The 24308-nt window shown below is 38.0% G+C and overlaps 1 protein-coding gene across 1 annotated transcript in view; it reads right to left on the bottom strand.

Annotated features, from left to right (window-relative positions):
* GPATCH2 (G-patch domain containing 2) overlaps window positions 1–24308 on the bottom strand; it is a 114915-nt gene that overhangs the window by 30948 nt on the left and 59659 nt on the right. Inside the window, exons 6-8 of the mRNA XM_063443822.1 lie at window positions 18021–18088; window positions 10134–10173; window positions 6320–6384 (exon numbers count right to left, since the gene is read on the bottom strand). Of these exons, the coding sequence (XP_063299892.1) occupies window positions 6320–6384; window positions 10134–10173; window positions 18021–18088 (173 nt within the window). The remainder of the gene's footprint in view (window positions 1–6319; window positions 6385–10133; window positions 10174–18020; window positions 18089–24308) is intronic.

Below are 24308 nucleotides of genomic sequence, written 5' to 3'. Positions count from 1 at the left end.
CTAGAGTGGTCTGAGTTAGGCAGTGGGATCTAGAGTGGTCTGAGTTAGGCAGTGGGATCTAGAGTGGTCTGAGGTGGGAAGTGGCTCTAGAGTGGTCTGAGTTAGGCAGTGGGATCTAGAGTGGTCTGAGTTAGGCAGTGAGATCTAGAGTGGTCTGAGTTAGGCAGTGGGATCTAGAGTGGTCTGAGTTAGGCAGTGGGATCTAGAGTGGTCTGAGTTAGGAAGTGGGATCTAGAGTGGTCTGAGTTAGGCAGTGGGATCTAGAGTGGTCTGAGTTAGGCAGTGAGATCTAGAGTGGTCTGAGTTAGGCAGTGGGATCTAGAGTGGTCTGAGTTAGGCAGTGAGATCTAGAGTGGTCTGAGTTAGGCAGTGAGATCTAGAGTGGTCTGAGTTAGGCAGTGAGATCTAGAGTGGTCTGAGTTAGGCAGTGAGATCTAGAGTGGTCTGAGTTAGGCAGTGGGATCTAGAGTGGTCTGAGTTAGGCAGTGAGATCTAGAGTGGTCTGAGTTAGGCAGTGGGATCTAAAGTGGTCAGAGGTGGGAAGTAGGACATGGAGTTGTTGGACGTAGAATGCGGGATTTGGAGTTGTCGGACTTGGGAAGCAAGATCTGGAGTAGTCTTAAATGGGAAGCGGGATCTGGAGTAGTCTGGCAAATCCTTATAGGGAAAATATTCTAAATCAGTGGAGGTCTAATAGAAGATTCCCTCCCAGTTGTTGTAGAAGCCTTAACAGCCAAAGAATGTAAAAGTATTTTGGGAGATGTAGTTTTACAATTGTGCATCTATATTTTGGTTAACTCTGTTTAAATAAAGTCCACAAAAAATCATTGTCAGAGGAAAAAAGCATCTTGAACTGACTTTTCCACTTATTTTATGTAACGATTCACCTTTATTCTTCCTTAAATCAGTTGATGGACTTGCTGTGTCACTAATAGTACATCAATTCAACTAGCAGTCTAATGTTCAATTTTCAGATTTCAATCTATTAACAGCTGCTCAAAAAAACAGAGTAATTAATGGTTTAATTTATTTTTGGCAAACCAACAACAGTGACAAATAGGTATCTATCTCCTCCAAATTAGGACTTTTTTTTCCCCAAACAGATGACAATAAATGGAGCAAGCTGGATCCATGCACATCTTTGTCTCCTTAGATGCAAATAATTAACAGCAATGTAATTGTGTTAAGTTTCTGGAACAAAGTAACATGATCTGTGTTATCAGAACAAATTTAAACATGAATTACTGCCTTTCCGCACACAAGAGTCCTATAAATTTGCAATTAGGCCCTGCAGTGTCAAATTGTTTTTGTTTATACATTTGTACTAGAGACATTTTTTTGTTTGCAGTTTATTACTTTTCTGAAATGACAGTTTAAACAAAACAAAAAACAAACCAACCTTGCAACAAAGCAAGAAATTTTATTTGTAAATAATGTAAATGGCAATGCCACCATTTAAATCCAGACATTTTTCGATGTGAATTCATGGCAGTAGTTGAAATAGCTCCCCCCTAAAAGTATTATTTCCACCAGCCTTGGGCAGCAACTAAAACATTAACCCGCCTACATAACCCTTACATTTATACGAATGCCTAAAGCGGTTTTGTCATTTCTTTTTTTTTTATATAAATTTGAAAAGTGGTCTATGTCCTTTGGAAAGCTGCCACCCCAAATATCAATATTACCTAAAAGGTTATACATAAGGAAAAGTAGGGACTACCTTTCCTTATCTTTAACCTGCAAGTTGACAAAGGGTGGTGCTTAAGGCAATCTCCACGTCCTTTGTCAACTTGGTCAATGGCTGGACACTTGATACTCACCTACCTCCAGTGCTGCCTCTCATGGGATTCCGAGTGTCAACACAGTGCTGTTAACGGCACGAGGTCCTGACCAGGCATGCCTTAAGTGCAGATGAGATTTAATCTTGGAAACACTAATATGGTGGTGCCATTAATGAAGACCCATTGGAAAAAATAATTATGACTAGGGCGCCAACACAAACCCCAAATGTGTGCTGCCAGGTAATGTGTGCAGGGGACAATGATATAGCGTCAAGTCCTTGCCATCACAGCACTTGGTGCTGTAAGAGAAGACTTGTGAAAAAGCAAGATCATGCTAAGGACTCTCTCACTACCATGCTGCTTGGCCTTGCTACTTAAAAGGACAAGTGTTTATTAAATGTAATGAAAGAATTATACTTTTTTAAAAAAAATTATGTATATTTATTTTTGTGCGAAAATGTAAAGCTTTTTCCTGGCAGGGCAGCCAGGTTGGGTCAGACTAGGTTATCGAAGCAACTGCTAATGCTCAAGTTACCTTGCCTAGCAGCAGGAAAGAAAAATAGAGCAGTGGTTAGTCAGATAAGAGTAGAGTATGACCAAACATTGTCGTTTGCCCAGACAAAAACTGAAATTTTCACACAAAAATCAATATACATTATTTAAAAAATAATAATTTAACTTCATTAAATGAAAAAAAGTTTAAAAAATGAGAAGTGCAAATATGATAGTTTAATAAATAAAAAAATTAAAAAAAGAATTCAAATTCAAATACAGGTTGCTAGCATGGGTAACTGTCCGTCGTCATATCGGGGGGAGCACTTGCCCGGGTGCACCCTCTGAATCAACACCTTCACTTCTATAAAATGAAGAAATCTTGCTACCTAGGGAGTTCCGTAAAATAAAATAATCCACAAGATGGCTGACCATACCACTATAGGTCCATGGTTGATTATTTTGAGGGTGGAGGGTATCCATTTTTTTTCTCATTAGACCATATTACTCTCCCCAATGATCTGGACCCAAGCTTTGTGCAACTTACAGCAGAGACTTTGTATCACACATTTATGCATTGTGAAGCTCCAGCCATAGAGACTGGGATAGAGGTGCTGATTTATTTTTGTGTCCATTCGAATGGTTGCATTCCTGTGAAGTGCCCTTATATTGTTGCTTGTGCGCCTTGAATTGTGACTAATGTTTCTCATTCCTATGTTGGATATGCAGTCATTTCTGAATCGTATCCACTTAACATAATAATTTTTCAGACTTTTTATATAAACACACCTACTATTCAGACGCTGACCTCCTTTGAACTATTTTAGATACATCATGTTGCTTTGAAAAATCACATGTCAAAGTGCTAATTGTCAGATTCTTTTGTAGGGAACACAAACAGCTAATTGGCAATCGACCTAATAAAACTACCTTCAAGGTGGAATGAATTAGTAAACAAAAACAAACAAAAATGTAAGAAAGTAAAGCAAACAAAAGTCAATACAATAAAATGTTCTCAATGACACGTCTCCAGCTAAGTAAGTGTGGTTTTGTGTGGTCTTGACCGAGCCAGTTTTGCCAATTTTGCTGCTTGTTTTACCTGTAATTTCCTGCTTTCTCTCTAAGTGCACCCATACAAATTATGAACATGTGATTTGTACAATATGCGTTGTGAATAAATCATTAAAGGACAAATTATTGGAGGGGAGGACATTTTTTTTGCAGTTTTGTTAAAACTAATTTCTACACTACAAGCTCAACAAAAGAAAAACATCTTAAAATTGATGAGTACATTCATGTATTAGTCCTAATAATATGTCTAGGATTTCAATTAATTATTGGAAGGTATAGGGGCAAAGGTTGGCAGGAGTGAATTACTGTTTTACCAGCAAATGTTTGCAAAATGTACTCTGTGTACTCTTTTGCCTGATATCTTGTGAAAGTTACTGAGTCGACCACAGTTAAAATTTTACAAAGCATTATACTATTGGTAATGACCTTATATTAAAAAAAAAAAACCTCCACAAGACAATATCATCTGAGGTTTACAAAGAAAAAACAACAACAAAACAATAAGTGACAGATATGTAATTTATCCATTATGTGCTGCCGATACATTGTAGTGTGTGCTGTACTTTAAGGTGTTCAAACTGTCTCTTTACGTACTGTGCACGTGTGTATTTGTTATGTTGTTAATTTTGCTATGTTTGGTTGTAGTTGCCATGCTTAATGTCTGTTAGTTGCTTTAACTGAGGAATGTTGAATTGTTACTGAATGTTGCTTGCACATGTAATAAGGGGAGGTGATTTACATACTTCCCAACTACCTAGTCTGGGGAATTGGGACAGAGTGGGCCGGCCCCCAGCTTTCAGAACCATGCAGAGAACACTGCTGAAGCATTCTCTGCATGGTCCTAGTGCCCGCTGCACAGAGCTTGCGCACCTAGTAAAACACTCGCGATGTGCTTCCTGGGGATAATTTCTTGTTGTCCCAGATGCAGGACACCAGAAAACGGAAGCGAGACAAGAAACGCAAAATCGTGTTGGGATAGCTGTGTATGTGGTGTTTGTTCTGCTCATGCGCAAACACTTTGTGCATATACACAAATGCCAATTATTTTGCAGGAGTGTTTAATTGTTAGAAGAGTACTCTTAATTCCTTGTTTAGGTGCTGAATTTTCTGTCCGATGGTACCATTAAAGTGTCACTAGCTCCTCTTCGGCAGGACTGTGATAACTGAATGTTCCTTGTTCACCAATCTGATCATGGTAAAATGCTTATAAGAAGTATCGAAACAGTGGGTTTTTAGATAACTTCGACATAAGCACTTTCCGTTTAATAATTGCTAATCTGAAAATTACACCAATGAAAAACACCTATAACGTAAGTTTTCACCAGATGCTTTTTTTTCATTTATACTAAAGATTTAGCAAACAACTACACAATCCAGTTCAGTAAAAGGCAAAGCCAGAGCAAACATTGTAATTGAGGATAAAGATAAACAATTCGCGGCACAGCACTTTATTAGAGTGTTGCCATGGTAAAGCGCTGCAACGCTCCAACCAGAGGAACAAAGAGCCTCCCGGGTCCTTCCCTCCCTCTGCTGGAACCAAGTGCCAGCGGGCCGGTGACAAAGATCTTTGATCTCCTCACCGTCCCGAGAGGGCTCACAGCAAGGCCTGTGACGCAGAACCCACCACCGCCCACCAGGAAAGCCTCAATCACCCACTAGTGGGCGGTAGTGACCAGGATGACGACCCCTGGTTTACATTTACACTGATCAGAACTGATGTGTGAAAATGATCATCGCGATAAATTACTTTTCCCATAAACTAGAGTTGGACAAGGGTTTATGGGATAAGAAAAGCCCCCACAGAGCAGAAAGAGAAGAACTATGTCTTTGTAAGGGAGGGGCTGCGTGTACCTGCAGGCAGACCCTCTAAACAATTAATCTGCAAAGAATTTTAAGAGTATATTTTTTACATTTAATTCATTAGTATTTCCAATGCACTATTCTTACAGTGCTTTAAAGCATGTGTCCAATTTACCCTTACAGTTTACCTTTACACACAGTAAATAGAGAAGTTCGAAGAATAAGAAAAAAAAAAAATTTTGCCAACACATCAAAGTCAAATTACTGAATTTAAATCACACTCTCCCAGTTATTTTATTTTATTTATTGGTGGGGAGAATATGAACTGTGATAAAAAAAAGTTAAATGAATAAATAAAAAAATGGTAACTAACTCTGAAAAGCCAATACTTGAATAAGCTATCAGAGCTGCTGCAGATGATACACTTGCACCTTGATGAGCTTGTTGTACAGACTTAAAATGAGATGCCAGATGAATGTCAAACTTCCTCAACATATTTTCTAATACGATTATAAGTAAAATATGATCGATAATCCATTCTGGAGCTCACCTTGATTAAGGTCATGTCCCATTTCGTCTTTAACTCTTTAGTATAAAATGTAAAAAAAGACTCACAGTAAAGCAATATTGGTGGTTTTTACTGTTAACCCCTAACTAGCAGTATGCAGCACTAACAGGAAATTCCCCAATGTCCCATAACTCTCACCCACCCCAGCTAGCAAAATATATAATTTTAAAATACTGTGAACTGTATTTTGATCACTGCAGGTAGTGATCAACTGGCAGGGAATGGGGTTAATTTTTAGGACTGGGTAAAGATGGATGGTATTTTTTAAACGTTATTAAAACATTGTTTTTACCTTTTAAAATTTTTTTTTTACCATTAATCCCTAGTTTGTTATAAACAAGTAAGTATTTGCCAACCAAAATTCTAACAATCAGATTATTACTAACTACATGTAACAGCGAGTACATATGAATACAAGTTCTATATTCATTTTTTTCTTTTGCCATATTCACTACATATTTCTCCTTCCAGCCTATATGATACCCACAGACACATTTCTACATTTTTTTATGCATACAAACAGTTGACAATACACTGCCAATACACTGCTCAGGTCACTGGATATCACAAGGCTTGTGCCAATGTTTTTGCATACTTGCTCTCTTACCTGCTAGCAGTTTTTACTGAGCAGTTCTTCTTATGTCCCCTGTCTGAACGGGTTTCTCTTAACAGCTAAACAGGAAAACAGAAAGAAAAAGAAAAACATTTTACTAAAAGAAAACCACTGCACATACAAGAATAAAATTTCCCTGGGTGCATATTTAAAAAAATATATAATTTTAAATGCTGGGCAGGTAAATTCAGAGGATTAAGAACATTTAAAAACTGCAGTGATCAGTTTTGGACCTTTAACTCCCTTTATAGCACATAAAACATACAGATCTGCACCAAGATGTAGCCAAACTCAATTTAGGATATATATGTATTTTACAATGGTACTCAGCCTGATATTCATAGCTACAATGCTGAATGTGTGAAACATTCAGGAACAAGATCAAGGTATTTCTTTATTTATTTTTTACATTGTGTGCTGATAAGCTACACAGAACAAGACATGCGTCCACTACCCTGTTAATTTTAACTCTTAAATCAAACACAAATACCCCATGACATTCTATGCTGTCATGAACTGGTGGGTTTTAACGCCCATTGACAACATAGACAGCACAACAGTCCAGGAAGCCTGATTAAAACGGTTCAAACTTTGAAAAGCATAAATAAGCCCGTACCTACCTCTGCAATCTAGATTAAAAACCAAGTTCAAAACAACCAATTGGTACGAAAAAAACCTTTCTTCACTACTTCATCTTAAACATTGTTTGAAAAGGACTTGACAAACTTTAGCTCTTGTATGTTGATGTTTCATACTCCGTTCGGCGCTTACAGTTCACTATTAAAGCGGCTCTGTCATGCTATTTACATATTTAATAGGATGGAACGCAGAAAGATAAATGTAGCTGCTTAAAGAGCATGGAACTGTTCTAATACATTATCACAATGTACAAACATATGCAGGAACACCCCCCACTATCAATGAAAATGCTCTGCTGTTCAAAACAAAGAAGATGCTATTTGTTTATCAGTCTTTAACATCAAGACACAAAGCAGCCAAGGATTCGGTGTCACACTGCTCTGTGTCATATAGTCAATCTTTTAAAGTAAGACTGACAATCAGGTTCAAGGGCATCAGTTTGATGTGTCCAATAGAGAACAAGAAGTGTTTGATACAGCTAAATGGACACCTTCATTGCCAACTACATTGACTGAGCCGCATTGTAAACTATACGTAAGGAAAAATAAATAGTACCATTTTCATTCAATGAAATGTTAATTTAATGATAAAAATGTAGTTGCATAGAAAATGATTATTACCCCATGTGCTTTCTGCATTAGTCTAACAAATAGGACCTGACACATTGAGCAATAAAATGTCATGTATGGGTTTGGGCTAGCAGAATTGCTTGTGGGGTGGACAGATTTAATAGAGCACTTGAACCAGTTGCATATGTGTCCATATCCAGTGCAGTAAGTTAAAGGTAAAACTGAGCGGTTAGAAGCAGGATTGTGGCCCGGAGCGGGACCCTTACTTGGTATATCACTATTGCAATTACAATATCAATTCTATCCATATTTGGATAGCATTCTGTGTAGAAACCAGGTAGATTTGAAAGTTTTTTTTTGTTTTTATTGTTTTACTATGCCAACAAATATAACAAAACAGTGGACTTTCTGCCCATATAATGATTAAGGTCCCTGAACGTGTGCAGTTTGCTCTCACTTACTGGTATAATAATACAAGATAAATCTTTATTCAAAATAAATATGTATTGTTCAGGCTAGTCCTGTGCAGTTGTTTTGGGGGTGAGATGGCGAGAAGGAGGGGGTGGGGGGGGGGGGAAGGGAAGCGTTATTTTTGTCAACCATTAATTATTTGCAATACAAATATATTTGTGTAAGGGGCAAATAGCATCATTCTGATGCTGACCTCAAGCGATATGAGTCAGGTAAGGGGTGTCCCTTATATAGGGGAGTGAATTAATTTAAGCCCCTCCCACAAATACAGGCCAAACGGCCTTAATACATATATATATTTTTTTTTTTTTTACAGTTTCCTAAAGTTAAACCATCTTTTAAAAATTGTTTTCTGTGCTGACAGTTTTAAAAATGTAATTTATTAGGACATTTTATTGTATCAGAGCAGGAATAGCCTAACTCAACAGGCTAAGCACCTTAGAGCATACTGTACACTTTACACCAAAATCTGGCTGCAATTTTCTAAGAGATATTTGCAAGTAAAAAACAGTATAGCGCGAGAAAAATATTATTCCACCGTCCAAGCTCATTTGGCCCTGTTGTCATCTCCTCCCCTGCCAACGTCATGAGGGAGGTCCTGCCTCCTCTGAAAGGGTTCAATCTAATGCTCCTCTTATAAAGCAATAGGGGAATTGTGCACATTCAAAATTTCCCTATAGGAAAGCAATGTGTTAATGCTTTATTATGAGGCTTGTGTGTCACATAACTCATGGACAGCCAGGTAAGGGGACAGGGGCACTGCATCCAGACCACTGCAATGAGATGAAGCGGTCTGGTTGACTATAGTGTCCATTTAATGTCTAAACTAGACTAGATTTCAAATGAGGCTGGCTAAGACAAATGGGATTTTATTTGGTCCAACAATTACCCAGGTTACTTTATAATTAAAAGCCTCAGCTGCTACCCTTTTTTCTTACTGAAAATATACAGTTGCTGGATTTCGAGGTCCACTAGGAAATTCTCAACTGCTTCTGCTCAGACTTTTCATAATAATATCATATGTAGAAAAAACAGGACTTGCATTATAAGGCATGGTAGCAATAATGTTTGGTGGCATATTGGTCAGGAAAGGAGAGTTTTATGATTACATGTCGAGTTAAAATTCAGTACGTATCGAACACAGACTGAAAGAATCACTGTGTCCCTGCTTGGTTTGTATAACACCATCACTTGTGTTTCTGAGAGGTAATGAAGGATTGTATATCCACGCTCAGAATATCAAACATTATAAAATGTCATTTCTAAATCCACAAAAAACAGTAACTGATTTATGAGAATACAGTGCACTCCACTGGCCATAGAATTGTCACACACAGATAAGAATTTTATATTTATTACACACACAAAGAACTATATACACATATATAGATATAAAAAAATAAAAGATGGCGACCGTGGTAACTAATTAACCATGGAGCATAATGAGGAAAGAAATGACCTAATGAGCAAACATATCCAAAACACAATTAATAGTTGGTCCAGAATAGAAACAAGAGGTCTCCAAATCAGTTACATTACCAATAACAACCCCAATCATGATGGGGGAATGACTGTGTAGACACTTTCAAAATCAAAAGAGACCAGTAAATGAGGGCGATTTCAGAAAACTGTACAAGGATAGACAACGAGGGACGCTTTCCAAAGGTAATCCGCCAATATTCTCAAGATGGTATCATGTGCCACTGCAGATTCAAATCAACTTGATACTAGATGAACAAAATCCTGTGTAGGATCATGATCAAGCAATTTATAGGTAGGGTCATCTGAGACTTGTTCCAGAATGTCTGCTCGGTAATCAGAATAGTTTCTGATTGTTCCCTCCTTGCCAGCAGGTCTTACACAAATGATTGGATCAGAGGCCAGCAAACTTAAAGCCTTGCGTTGTGCCTTGGGTATATTAGAATGGACTTTTCTCTTTAAAGTGATACCAATTTATGTCACTTGTGATGCATACACTTTGGCTGCTGACAAACCTACATAATTTCTAATCGCGTGACAGAGTTTTGCAGCCTAAGTGTGTCAAATGAATCGCTACATTCCTTCATTTATTACTGTACTCCCCAGAATAAAAAAAAAAAAAAAAAAGAGAGAATGAAATTGGATCTTACCGGATTATGGTCCTTTCGCGTCCCTGGAGTAAACCAATGCCTGTATTAGAAAAACAAAGTATTAAAGAGCACAATTAACCAAAGCCCAATAAGTCATATGAGCTAGTAGTACGTGCCTGCTACCATTTAATGGTTTACAAACCAAACATTGCCTGCAGCTATTCTTAATTTCACTCTGAACTTTCTTTGAATGTGGTAATGTTTAATGTGTATGCCAAACAGTCATGAACAGGGGTTACACGGTCACCCATTCCATGATTTGTGGCTATTTACCTTTGCATATATTAGATAGTCAGCAATTTCAACACTATCAAAACATACACATGTAACCGTTATCAAAATGTACAACCACGATTTGTGTCACAAGAAATGGTTAAATTAAAGGCAAAGTATATAACACAGATCAATTTAAAAATGTTGAATGGAATTAATTAAAATGACTTTGTTACCCATAAAAACTGTGGATAATATAGTCAACTTTGTGTAAATATACAAAATGTGTCTATAACCAACAAAATGTTCATGCATGCGCATTGAGAGACAAGTATGCACCTGTGTGTACGACACTGTGGGGACAATAAACTAGCTGTGCCCAGCCAAGCAGGCATACAATTTAAATTTGAAAACTAAAGTACTGCAAATTAAAAATAAAAGGGACAACCTATAGGTAAGTTTTGCATATCTGTCTGGCAGTTCCATGTGACAGTTCCTCTTTAACCTGCTAATTAAGTTTGCAAAACGTTATCTATAATTTGTGCCAGTGTAATTGCTCTTACCTGTATAGATTTTTTTTAAAAAACAGAACTAAAAACATTCTCTCTAACCCTCAGTATAGAGGAGTATGCCAACACAAAGAGCTTTATACAGAAAACTGATGAGCAGGGGTGAACAGGAGAATCCTCCAAATTAGGGATGCACCTAAATTTCGGCTGCTGAAATTTTCGGTTGAAAATGGGTCTATCCCATTTCGGCCAAAAATGGGCAAACTCTTCCGAAAATTACACCCTCTCCCCTTATGAGGGGGAACAATGCCCGGTTAGTAGCCAGCAGTATGAGAGGGCACAATATCCAGAGATCACAATTTACGGGGGGAGCAGGTTTATTCCATGAGCCGCTGTCCCCGTGCCATCACTCCTATGGACCAGGGAAGGAACGATAATGTTATGTAGGAGGGACAGGGTCAGGGGTGACCATGGACCATAAGCAGTTAATGGCTGTCAGCGCTTAGACTCCTCCCGTCTCCATGGTGATAAGCCCAGGTAGCCAAGGACTGGTCACTTCTGCTGAAGTCAGCAGGGATACATGGATCCAAGATGGAGGCAGCTGTTGCGGTAAGTGTCTCTCCCGGTCCATGGCCGGCCCGGTGGGCATGGAGGGTTTGCAGGGTTGGACAGGGGTAGTGTGGGACAGCACGGGGCTGGCGGGCCACAGGGCTTGATAACGGAACCAGAAATCAGCATTCGGGGGCGGCCATCCCAGGAGTACAGGGATCTCTCCCCCCTGGCCTGGGGATAAACTGAGCTTCATATTTATCTATCTATATATATATATATATATATATATATATATATATATATATATATATATATATATATATAGATATACACACAAATATAGTGTATATACACACACACACACACACACACACAATATAACACTACATGGCATCATACACTGTAATATATAGTAATAAATATACTGTCATATACTATACTGTGTAATAATACACAGTATAATATATCACACAGTATAGTATATTTATTAAATATTATTACATAGTATAGTATATTATATATCACACAGTATAGTATATTATATATGATTACACAGTATAGTATATTACATATTACACAGTATAGTAAGTACATTTATTATATAATATATAGTAAGAAATATACTATACTGTGCAATGTAGAATATCTAATATACTATGTAATATATAATATATAGTAATAAATAATATATTATATATCACACAGTATATAATATTTATTACTATACATTATATATTAGATATTATACATTACACAGTATATTATATTTATTATTACTATATATTATATATCACACAGTAAATATAATATACTGTGTGATATATAATATATAGTGTCTGTGTGTGTGGGGATAAACAATATAACACTGCATGGCATCATCCACTGTGTAATACATTAAAAAAAAAATAATAATAATAATTTTCGTTTTTTGGCCAAGGGCATCCTGACTTTTCGGTTTCGGAATAGAATTTTCATTTTGGTGCATCCCTTCTCCAAATGAATATTTTTCTTAATCGCTATCTATACTACCTAATAACCTACTGAATTCCAACTATAATGACTATATACAAATAAAAAAAATATATAATGATAAAGAATTATTTTTGGTATTGGTAGCAATTCTGAAGCAAACCTAGGAATTTGCCAGGGCGGACTGCTCATTACCAGGCAGAAAATTAAACTCCAAGAAAAATGAACGAATATTATTTCTCCCACTCCCTATTTGGGTCTGCCTTCAAATTCTGCTTACTGCTTCTACTTGAAGACCATCCCCCTTTTAAGGATGGCTTACTTGTTTTTGGCTAGATTTACTGATTTCAGGATGGAGAATGGCAGACCAATCAGGGAAAACCCATTATTTTTTTTATGTTTTTTTAAACTTGGGGGCAATCCACTTGAACAAAATAAAGAGAAAGGAAACCCCCACACCATTTAAATGCCAATATCTCAAACCATTTCCATACCTCCTAAATGATTATGGAAAAAAACTTGAATTTTAACATGTTTTTAACATCCTAAAGAAAAGAAAAAACAGGCTCCTACAATTAACTCTCTAGCTTGTAAAATGCTATATTTGTCCATTGTTACATAACAGAAAAAAAACTTTTTAATATGATTTCAGAGAGAGATTTGTGTTGCTTTCTCTCTTTTCCTCGATCTTAACAAATCTATACCAACGAACGTGCCCATCTGTCTAAACCCAAGTGTAGACGTTATATGTTGCTCATGTAAGATTAACAAAAGTTCAAATTTGAACAGGAGTTTAAACTAGTAAAAGATTGAAACACTTGTCCTCGCTCTGCAATATATATTGGATTTGCAATCATGTAAAAGCACAGTCTCAATGAGTAACATGTATTGGATTTGCAATAAACTAAAAACATTCAGGCTTAGAACAGCCAAGATTGTTTTTGCTCCACGGTATAAGATATAGCTGATGTCCCGATTCTTTTCATTTTATTTTTTTTAAAGAGTGCAATCCTTTCTAAACAACATATTAAAACCCAAAACAGATCTATATAGCTTACTGCTCTTCTTTAAGAGGTTGAAACAAAATGATATTGGAGTGATAAAACATTTATAAAAATATCAATTTTAAACACGCGGAAACTTTTACTAGACAAGACTTTAGGCATTGGGATAAGTGAAGCGCGGATAAAACGTGGCAATTAAGTAAAAACAAAAATAAAGGATGTCACGAAAAAGTACTAAAAATGTAACTTAACTCTTTATGAACCAACAACATTTATCCAATCACCAAAACATGGTCCTGTAATTAATTACTATGACTACATGGATTGGCTGAGAACTTGCAGGGAAAATGCAGTGAAAGGCTAGAAAGAAAATGTCAAAGTGACCCATTTGTTATCAACATCGCATTCTGATTGGATTATTCATGACCTGTGACCAGGTCACTTACAGGTTAATAAAAACTAATGGCAGCCCATGGCTACAATAAAATTTGAAATACCTAGCATAAGGGGGCTGGGCATGATCTTCATGGTGGATGGTCGCACTTCCAAAGATCTTGTCACTTCATTACGGCATCATTAGCCCCTTTTTTATCTACTATTTTTGCTCACTAAATGACACTGTTGGTGCCTTACATGTTCCTTGATATGGGATAGCTGACTGTCTTATTGCTACAACAATCTCAACTCAATGCAGCACAACCTAGCGAATGAGAGACTGACAACCCTCCAATCTGGAGTGACCTAAGCCCCTGAGGAATTCCTCTGGCATCTCGTCCACCCCCCCCATTGGACTGGCGGGGTTACCCCAATTTACACTCCGGAGGCCCTGCTGTTTCACTGTTGATTCATGGTGTGGCAGACAGATCTGTGGAATCTCCTCAAGTCCTCTCTAAGATGGCGTATGCCATGTGTACCACTACTGCCGGTGGGGAACAGGCAGACTTCTTATCTAGGCTGGGTAGAATCTTTGCGGAGTTTTGGTGGAAATGGAACCATCATCACTGTTCTCCAGCTCGGCAGTGGTGGAGTGCATACTTACCCCGGAGATTACCATTGAAGATCCAGTGTGAGAAGCTTACCCCAGCCTCGGGTCAGGCCTGACACATGTGGAGGCGAAAGGCACAAGTTGGTGGAAACCAGGCCTGGCTTTCAGTGAGGCCCTGATACTACAGGGGCACATCTTTGGTTACCCACGGGAATAAAGAGACGGGAGGGGAAGCCTAAGCACATGATAGCCCTGCCTCAAATTCTGCCCCAGGAGTGTTTTGGCTGAGCTGAGACTCGTACTAACACTAACTCCCCTTCATGCCTTCATCATTAGACACAGCAATCAGTTCAATAGCCTTTTGATTATGTTTTTTTATATTCTACTTCTGTAATTATCTTTTTTAATTCATAAGCTTGTCACTGGACTAGGTTAAAAGAGTGAAAATAAAGCTATTATACGCATAAGGCTTTGTTTAATGTTGGACAGTATTACATAACACGCTAGATGGTTTTTCAAACGGGGTGCGTTTTTCCAATGTAAAATGCCCTATTGGGCACTATTATTTAAGACTCCCTATATTTTGCAGTAAACCTTTTACTTACCTGGAATCCAGCACCAGTAGAAGAGCCCGGCGCTGCCTTTCACATCTCAATCAAATGTCAGCAAGGGCATCATGAGTTCCAATCAAAGGCTTCTCATAGAGCAAGCACGCAACCTGAGATGGCGTGGGTGGGAAATGTTTTTTTGTTTAAAAAAAAAAACAAAAAAAAAACTGAGCGCTACTGATGGTATAGAGGGGTAGAGGAGGGCAGAAAAAAAATACACCTATCCTTGCAGGCACTGTCTGCAACGGAGAAGCTCAACAGAGTTCCGGGCTGCCAAAGTCCTGTGTACCAGAGGTTCAACTAGCCACCAGCACAAAAGTGCAGATTACTTTGCATGTGCATTGTTCCGAACAGAAACGCTGCGCTTATTAATTCCTACCACAATGACCACTTCAAAGCACTGTGCTCATGATGGCTGGAGTAACATTAAATACCGCATTCCTTGTAACTAATATTTTTACAACACCTTCTGAGCTGTTGCTTAGCAAATTGTTAAGTAAGTATTTATTGGCTTAAGAAGACAATTGCCGGCTGAACTTCTTTATTTGGTGAGTGTGTGAATATTATATATTATAAAATATTTTATACAGAGAGAGAGAGACTAAGGAGAAGAGATCATAAATCTTACATTTGTAGATTTTCTTGCACAAAATAAAACGATTTCTGTTTTCCGCTTGCAAAGAGTGGTAACAAAATTAGGGGCACAAAGAAGCCCCCTGGCATTTCATTCCCAACTGTAAAAATCCCATTTTTATTCTCTCCCCAGTTCCTTCATATAAGCTGGTAACCAAAAAGGCTCTTTGTTATAGCTGTAAGTTCATGAGAATTGATGCTGGTCATTAATCTCTGATGCAGAACCCTAGTCAAATGCTTTGTGAAAGCGCAGGTTTGACATCCACATTATTTCCCCAGTCAACCGTATCTTATGCCAACGCACAGCATAATTAATTGCTACTGCATTTAACCACTGAACTGGCTATATTTGTAGGGGATGTAAAGTGCTCTGACCTTTTGCATAAAATTTCACAGTCCCAAAGGACAGATAACAATATAACCATAAAACAAAACAAAAATATATATATTTAAAAAAAAAAAAAGGATTTATTAAACGTGACTGACCCACTTCCCAAATCGATACCTCTTATGAGATTAGGAGCTTGACAAAATACTTGTTCATGGAAAATAGGGTACAACCAAAAAATGTGAATTTGTAAAGTTTATGCACTATATTGGATTAGTAAAAATACAGATTGTAGATTAGTTTCAAGTTTTCAGACTCGACTATTGTGGAATACAGTTTGCCTTTTTGGTTATCAATTTAAATAAATTGTAGCTAAGTGGGCACTCGAAGCAACATAAACACACAGCTCTCTTACTAAGAGTTTGGAGATTGTTCCAAGACACAGTGGAGAACATAACCAATATAAAGAGCTACAGTAGTTAAATTGCTTAGACTTGATTAAAGAAAAACACAAACTAATTTTCTACTTTACTCCATGATAAAAGCTGGGAAAACTAAACCTACATTGGAAATTCTCTTAACGTATTCAGCTTTCTGCACCCATGTTTACAAGATGATGCCCCTGTTCGCTTTGATGGACTTGTGAATTTCATGAACACCTCAACCCACCATATACTGTACTGAGATTCACAAACTGAAAGCAGCTATGTCACCATCTGTAATTATTATGCAAACACTCCTGCCGGTGACATCGCCGCTATGGATCTGGTGGCCATGTGATCAGGGGAAGTTATTGTTCTTTTTATTTACCGGAACCTGTTTCCCGCGGGCGCTGCCATCATCATCTGTCTAGTCCTCTTTAACTTCTGGCATTTCAGCTGCCAGAAGTCGATGTCCGTGCTGTACCCATGTACAGCACTGAGATCTATGGAGATTCCCATGAGTTGGTGTCAAATCACCAGCTAAACAGACCTGCACACATGGCCCCTTAAGTAATACACAATTACACCTTATATCAGGGGTAGTCAACCTTTTAATACCAACCGCCCACTCTTGTATCTTTGTTGATGCTAACATTTCCTTACCGCCCACCAGTGACGCAGTAACTAATTTTATAGCGCAAGTGCAATTTTTTTTTTTAATTTTTACATTTATTTTCCTTTTTTTTTTTTTACATTTTCTACACTTTGTTTTCCTAGGTGTGTCTGTGAGGTGTTGTGTGTATGAAGGGTGCAGTGTATATGTGTTTGTGTGTAAAGGGTGTAGTGTGTGTGAGAGGTGCAGCGTGTGTATGAAGGGGCGGTGCGTAGGTAAAGGGTGCGGTGGCAGTGCGTATGTGAGGGGGCAGTACGTGTGTGAGGGGTGTAGTGTGTGTGTTTGTGTGTGAGGGGTGCATTGGGTCTATGCTGTGTGTAGGTGGGTGAAATGTGAAAATCTATCTTAATGTCTCCCCCTCCCTTCTGCTTACCTTTTACCAGGGAGGGGGGACATATGCCCAAGGGGGGCTTACAGCAAGGCTGGCTCTACTTGGGCCGGCAGGGGAGATGAAAGGATGCCCCCTGCCGGCCTTGGTCCACAGCCATCGAGGCCCACTGGGTGTTCTCTGCAGAACCCACCACCGCTCACCAGAAATCCCAAACTGCCCACTAGTGGGCGGAAGGAACCAGGTTGACTACCTTATATATTTTTACAAAGGGAAAATACAACGATATTGATGGATTTAAAATGTGTGAGGGAGTTTAAGCATGCGTGGGACAAGCATAAGGCTATCCTATACTTAAGATCTGTGGAAATAACTATAAAAATAAATAAATAAATCTGCATATGGATATACAAACAGAGCTATTTACTAAAGTGAGACTTGTCGGTAATTCAAAATGAATCTCAAATTTGAAATCAAAATTACTAAACAAAATGCATAGCTGACTTGGGGATTTATTTCCAATTCAACTATTTTGGGCTTACATTTGCCTTTTTTTTTTTTTTTTTTAAATATTTAGCTGATATACTCCACCAAAAGGTAAGGAAAATAAAAATCTGACTGACTTAAAATAATCAGAATTAAAATGTAAAAGGAAATACTCACTCATGATGATGGGGATCTTGAGTGAAGTGTGTGAGTCTCTCCGTGGTGCTAGAACTCGGATTGCTAATCTGTAGAATGAACACATCATCAGTACAAGAGAAGAAAATATATAATTTTATATATAAAAAATATAAAAAACAAGAATTTGATAACAATTGACTGCAACTGTGGCAGTCTATGGCCAACGATCACTGATCTGTGGTCACCTAGTTGATAAACCCAGCATGACAAGCGAGTCTGGGTGATGTTGGTGTACCTGTAATGTTTTAAGCAGTGTAGGGCCTCACACTTAACCAGTGACAATGCTATAATGAATACAAAGCCCATTAACTCCTTTGATTTTTGCAGTTTGCTTTTTAATATTTTTTCTCATCTTAACATCTTTGTAACTGCCTATTCTACATGACACCCATATGCAAAATATAATATCTAATAATATCTAAGAAGGTTATGAAAAACTTTTTGTAGTTATTTATAGCTTCTTTCATATTGTTTTGAGTTAAGTCCCAACTGAGAGGATGGAAATGTTTAAACTCGTATGGCAATATGCTGCTCACTGTCTTAATGGTAATAAAGACAATCAATTAAAAGAAAAGAAAGTGTAATCTTCATTTGCTCTGTACTGCGACTGGTGGTGCATCTAGACATTTTACTATTCGAGTTCTAAGTTCTGGCTTATACACACACACACCAGTGTCCGTGGTCATTTGTATGTCAAACTGAGAAGTCTGGGATAGTTGTAGAAACTTGATTTAAGTTTCATTGCCCCCTCAAAGCCTAACTTGAACTATGCAGGAGATGCATAACAGCAGTTGTTTGCATTTGCACATACATATAGAAATAAATACATATTTTTTGTTTGTATATAGTGGTTTTTTTTTTTCTTCACTGAACCGCCGACAGCCACTATGTACAATGGAAAAGAAAATCTTTGAGGAAGGATGAGAGTTGCAACTGGAGGTGAACAGACATAGTTAACAGACTCACAGGCATAGTAGCAGAGACTGGCAAGCAGAGCTCATTAACTGGGGACATGGTCTTGGAAGTAGGAGGCAGGGGCAGAGGGGGGAAGACTGGGGAAGGGAAGTTAAAGGGACACTATAGGCACCCAGACCACTTAATCTCAAACCCTGCATAGTTTTCCTCCATTGGCTGACGTCCGCAGAGGAGAAGTGAGACCCAGCACTGAGGGACATCGGTAAGTGAAAGGAAGGGTTTAACATTTTCATGGTGTCAGGAAAACAAAGATGTGCTTTTTTTTTTTTTTATTTCTTCACACATTTTCAATATACTTGATTTCGAAGTTTTCCTAGCATGTTTAAAAACTCTAGGACGAGGATTTTTTTGAAACCTTATTGTTTGGCAACAGTTAGTTATCCTTTAACATGATATTATTAAGAAAAATGGGGTAAAACAAAATAAATAAAAAAATTGTATTTTAGATATCTTACAAAACTTTGAAATCAACAAAACGGCCTGCTGACACATTTGCAAGAAGAAACAATAATTTGAACATTATACTCCTGGTTAAGTATCTTCAGATGTAATAAAAAGGAATTACTATATGGTAATAAAACCAACCTCTAACTGTTAGCGGTTTCATTGCAGTAAATTAGAGAATTTCAACCAGTGGAAGTAAAGTGCTTCTGATTTATTTTTTCTGAAAATAATACAAACTGCATGGAGTGGCTTTCTGGGAATCCCCATGTAACTTGGCCGTAGTCGTAATTGTTCTTCAATAACTACAGCATTGTTTGTTCAGCCTAGCAGTTAGTGGATCCACGCCTGCTGTGAGTAAATGACTGTGCTGGAACAAAATGCGGACTTGCCTTTATCTAAACCAGCCACTATAACAGAAACTAAACTACCGTAATTCAAAAACAAAAAACAAAACATTAGAACCCGTTAACAGTCCATCAGAATCATACTGCAGGTTATAGAACAGTGTGTAATTCAGTACTTTAGAAAGGTATGCCTGGAGTGTACGTTTAAAACTGCAGACAGTATAGAAGATAATTATTTCAAGGCATTTTTCCATGTTAAAAACTGTAGGAGAAAAGAGCATAAAGGAGAAAAGAGCATAAAACATATTTTTTTTACTCTCACTCCTTCCTTTCTCTCAGCACATAATGAGCCTGATGCTTACTGGTGTATGGAAAAAAAAAAACGGATCCCATTCCTAGGAGCGAATTCTGCATTAAGAGTTGGGATTCTCCTTACTTCCCATTTGCCAAGTTTTTTTTATGGGAGGACTGCACCTATTTATTGCCATATTTCTCTGTTCGTCTTTCAAAGACAAGAAAAGCAATAGACGAAAAATAACAATACAACGGCAGTAGAATTGATATGGAGAGTCCGGGCCTCAAACAACGTCAGTGCACTTCATAGGTTTATCATATCAACATGTTTTTTTTAAAGACCAAATCTTTCTAGTTAAAACATTGATACATGTTTTGCAGCACACTGCACTCCTTTGCCACACCCCCTTTCCAGAAAATGACTTCCTTATCCGTGTACGTACACAGTTCAGCCACAGAAAATACTGATCGAGCTGAACTGTGGGCAGTCAAGCTGTATATATTAGAGAAAGAAAACAACTAGGAAGATATACAGGGAGTGCAGAATTATTAGGCAAGTTGTATTTTTGAGGATTAATTTTATTATTGAACAACAACCATGTTCTCAATGAACCCCAAAAACTCATTAATATCAAAGCTGAATATTTTTGGAAGTAGTTTTTAGTTTGTTTTTAGTTATAGCTATTTTAGGGGGATATCTGTGTGTGCAGGTGACTATTACTGTGCATAATTATTAGGCAACTTAACAAAAAACAAATATATACCCATTTCAATTATTTATTTTTACCAGTGAAACCAATATAACATCTCAACATTCACAAATATACATTTCTGACATTCAAAAACATAACAAAAACAAATCAGTGACCAATATAACCACCTTTCTTTGCAAGGACACTCAAAAGCCTGCCATCCATGGATTCTGTCAGTGTTTTGATCTGTTCACCATCAACATTGCGTGCAGCAGCAACCACAGCCTCCCAGACACTGTTCAGAGAGGTGTACTGTTTTCCCTCCTTGTAAATCTCACATTTGATGATGGACCACAGGTTCTCAATGGGGTTCAGATCAGGTGAACAAGGAGGCCATGTCATTAGATTTTCTTCTTTTATACCCTTTCTTGCCAGCCACGCTGTGGAGTACTTGGACGCGTGTGATGGAGCATTGTCCTGCATGAAAATCATGTTTTTCTTGAAGGATGCAGACTTCTTCCTGTACCACTGCTTGAAGAAGGTGTCTTCCAGAAACTGGGAGTTGAGCTTGACTCCATCCTCAACCCGAAAAGGCCCCACAAGCTCATCTTTGATGATACCAGCCCAAACCAGTACTCCACCTCCACCTTGCTGGCGTCTGAGTCGGACTGGAGCTCTCTGCCCTTTACCAATCCATCCATCTGGCCCATCAAGACTCACTCTCATTTCATCAGTCCATAAAACCTTAGAAAAATCAGTCTTGAGATATTTCTTGGCCCAGTCTTGACGTTTCACCTTGTGTGTCTTGTTCAGTGGTGGTCGTCTTTCAGCCTTTCTTACCTTGGCCATGTCGGAGTATTGCACACCTTGTGCTTTCGGGCACTCCAGTGATGTTGCAGCTGAAATATGGCCAAACTGGTGGCAAGTGGCATCTTGACAGCTGCACGCTTGACTTTTCTCAGTTCATGGGCAGTTATTTTGCGCCTTGGTTTCTCCACACGCTTCTTGCGACCCTGTTGACTATTTTGAATGAAACGCTTGATTGTTCGATGATCACGCTTCAGAAGCTTTGCAATTTTAAGAGTGCTGCACCCCTCTGCAAGATATCTCACTATTTTTGACTTTTCTGAGCCTGTCAAGTCCTTCTTTTGACCCATTTTGCCAAAGGAAAGGAAGTTGCCTAATTATTATGCACACCTGATATAGGGTGTTGATGTCATTAGACCACACCCCTTCTCATTACAGAGATGCACATCACCTAATATGCTTAATTGGTAGTAGGCTTTCGAGCCTATACAGCTTGGAGTAAGACAACATGCATAAAGAGGATGATGTGGTCAAAATACTAATTTGCCTAATAATTCTGCACACAGTGTATAGTAAATATACAACTACATGTCTGCCTCCATGCAGTTTGAATGAAGTAGCTGTATTATATATTACATAGAGCAGAGAAAAGAAGCCACATGGGGTAAACATTATAGTCCAAGGAGGATAACCATAAGGGAAACAGAGTAATTATCCTAGGGTATTACGGTTTGTCTTGGTTTATGTCAGAATGATCTGAGCACAGCTAAGCTTGGCATTGTTTGGGCTAGCTACAGAATTATTGCTTCGGAGAAAATAGGATTTAAATAAAGTGGGGCCTTTCCTTTAGCTTGGCAATGTCTGGGCTAGCTACAGAATTATAGCTTTTCGAGAAAATATGATTTAAATAAAGTGGGGCCTTTCCATTCTTGTACTTGCCCTTAAAGGGACACTATAATCACCCAAACAACTTTAGCTTAATGAAGCAGTTTTAGTGTATAGATCATGCCCCTGCAGTCTGGCTGTGATTTAGGAGTTAAATCACTTTGTTTATGGAGCCCTAGTCACATCTCTCTGCATGTGACTTGCACAGCCTTCCTAAACACTTCCTGTAAAGAGTCATCTAATGTTTACACTTCTTTAACCAACCCACAACATACTTCATACTTCAACTGTCCAGCCATCAGCTTCATATTCATCTGCAACCCCATGTCTCAGCCTACCATTATAAAATTTAGACTGTAAGCTCACAAGCCATCTTGCACAGAACTTTGTGTAAACATTCTATACTAGATTCATAGTTCACCAACAGGGTGACATTTTTTTTTTATTCTGGCATGCTCCAAGTATACACATTTTTAACATAATATATACATACATACTTACTTGTTTTCCTTTATGCAGATTGACAGTGTTAATTTTATAGTACAATAACATTACAATCACAATCTGACTATAAATGTTATTTATTTTTGTGAATATTTGTAAATGGGTACATTTTAAGTAGTATGAATTTAGATTAGACTATTTGACTGCAATTCTTTTTTTTTTTTTTTTTTTTAACAATTACAACATGTCACTACCAATATCTGCTGATTAAACGAAGCAGGTTTCAGATCCCAGTTAAACAAAAAATTCCATTTACAATATTACATGCATTTTTTCATAAAAAAAACTGTATATGTATCATGACTGAAATAAAGTAACAAACAGAAGTACACTTTGAAATATTGACTGGTTATATACTTGGGAATTGAAAGTTTGTTGTGGAACTAGTAGCTTTGCTGCAGGGCTACATATATCATTAATCTTAAAATGAGGCTTCCATGCTTTTGTGGTGGGCATCCCTGGGATCTAGTAATGAATTTTCTACACCACTGCTAGAAGAAACGCAGACTGTGCCTATGTCATGCTTTGTTAAAGGTCCATGATCACATTATCTCATGGTGGACCTGACACTTTTATTCGGTTTACAGTGTGTTCTGTGTCCATGCAACTGATTTTTGCTGCCAGATATGCTGACAAGCCTTTCCACACCAGATTAATCTTGTTTACGGACTTATCTTGATACAAATATCACAAAACCAAACTTTTTCTTTTTCTTTTAACGGTGAGAGAAAATAAACAGCAACGTGTTGACAGAAGAAAAAGCCATTTCCTAATGTAAAAATTGGTTGTTTATTTGCAGTATTTTCCTGAAAAAATAACAGGTTGGATTGAGGAACATGACCTAGGAGCTCATACAACAAGGATTGCAACCTGTCCGTAGATCTGTCTAGATGTCTACGTGTCTGGATGAGTTAACATTAAGCTAGAGGGTTGTAAAAGCATAGGGTATAGATTTAGCTCTAAGCATGATTGTTTCATTGTCTCAATCATTGCACCGTACAGGATTAATACATATGGTGCTTTGTTAATGTTGCACTTTTTAATAACCGTACTGTGGGCATACCTGTAGAGTGTGAGTGTGCGCGCATATATTTCTCATGTTTTGTTTTCAAGAGAAAGAGGCTCAAGATGTATCTTCTGCTACGGTCTATAGGGCTGCAATAATATAAAACTGGGCCCATGTCACTTTTAGGATAAAAAAGTAGGACCCAGGGGGGAGGAGCCTAACCTCGACCCGGAGCGGTCGCCATCTCCCAACGCTCCGATCCCGACACGGGAAAACTGCAGATTTTCGGGGGATTCACCCCACATTGGAGCATAGA

Source organism: Pelobates fuscus, chromosome 2 (assembly GCF_036172605.1).
Source record: "Pelobates fuscus isolate aPelFus1 chromosome 2, aPelFus1.pri, whole genome shotgun sequence".
Classification (NCBI taxonomy): domain Eukaryota; kingdom Metazoa; phylum Chordata; class Amphibia; order Anura; family Pelobatidae; genus Pelobates; species Pelobates fuscus.
The sequence above is the reverse complement of the archived record's forward strand: the minus strand, read 5'-3'. Positions and strand labels throughout refer to the sequence as shown.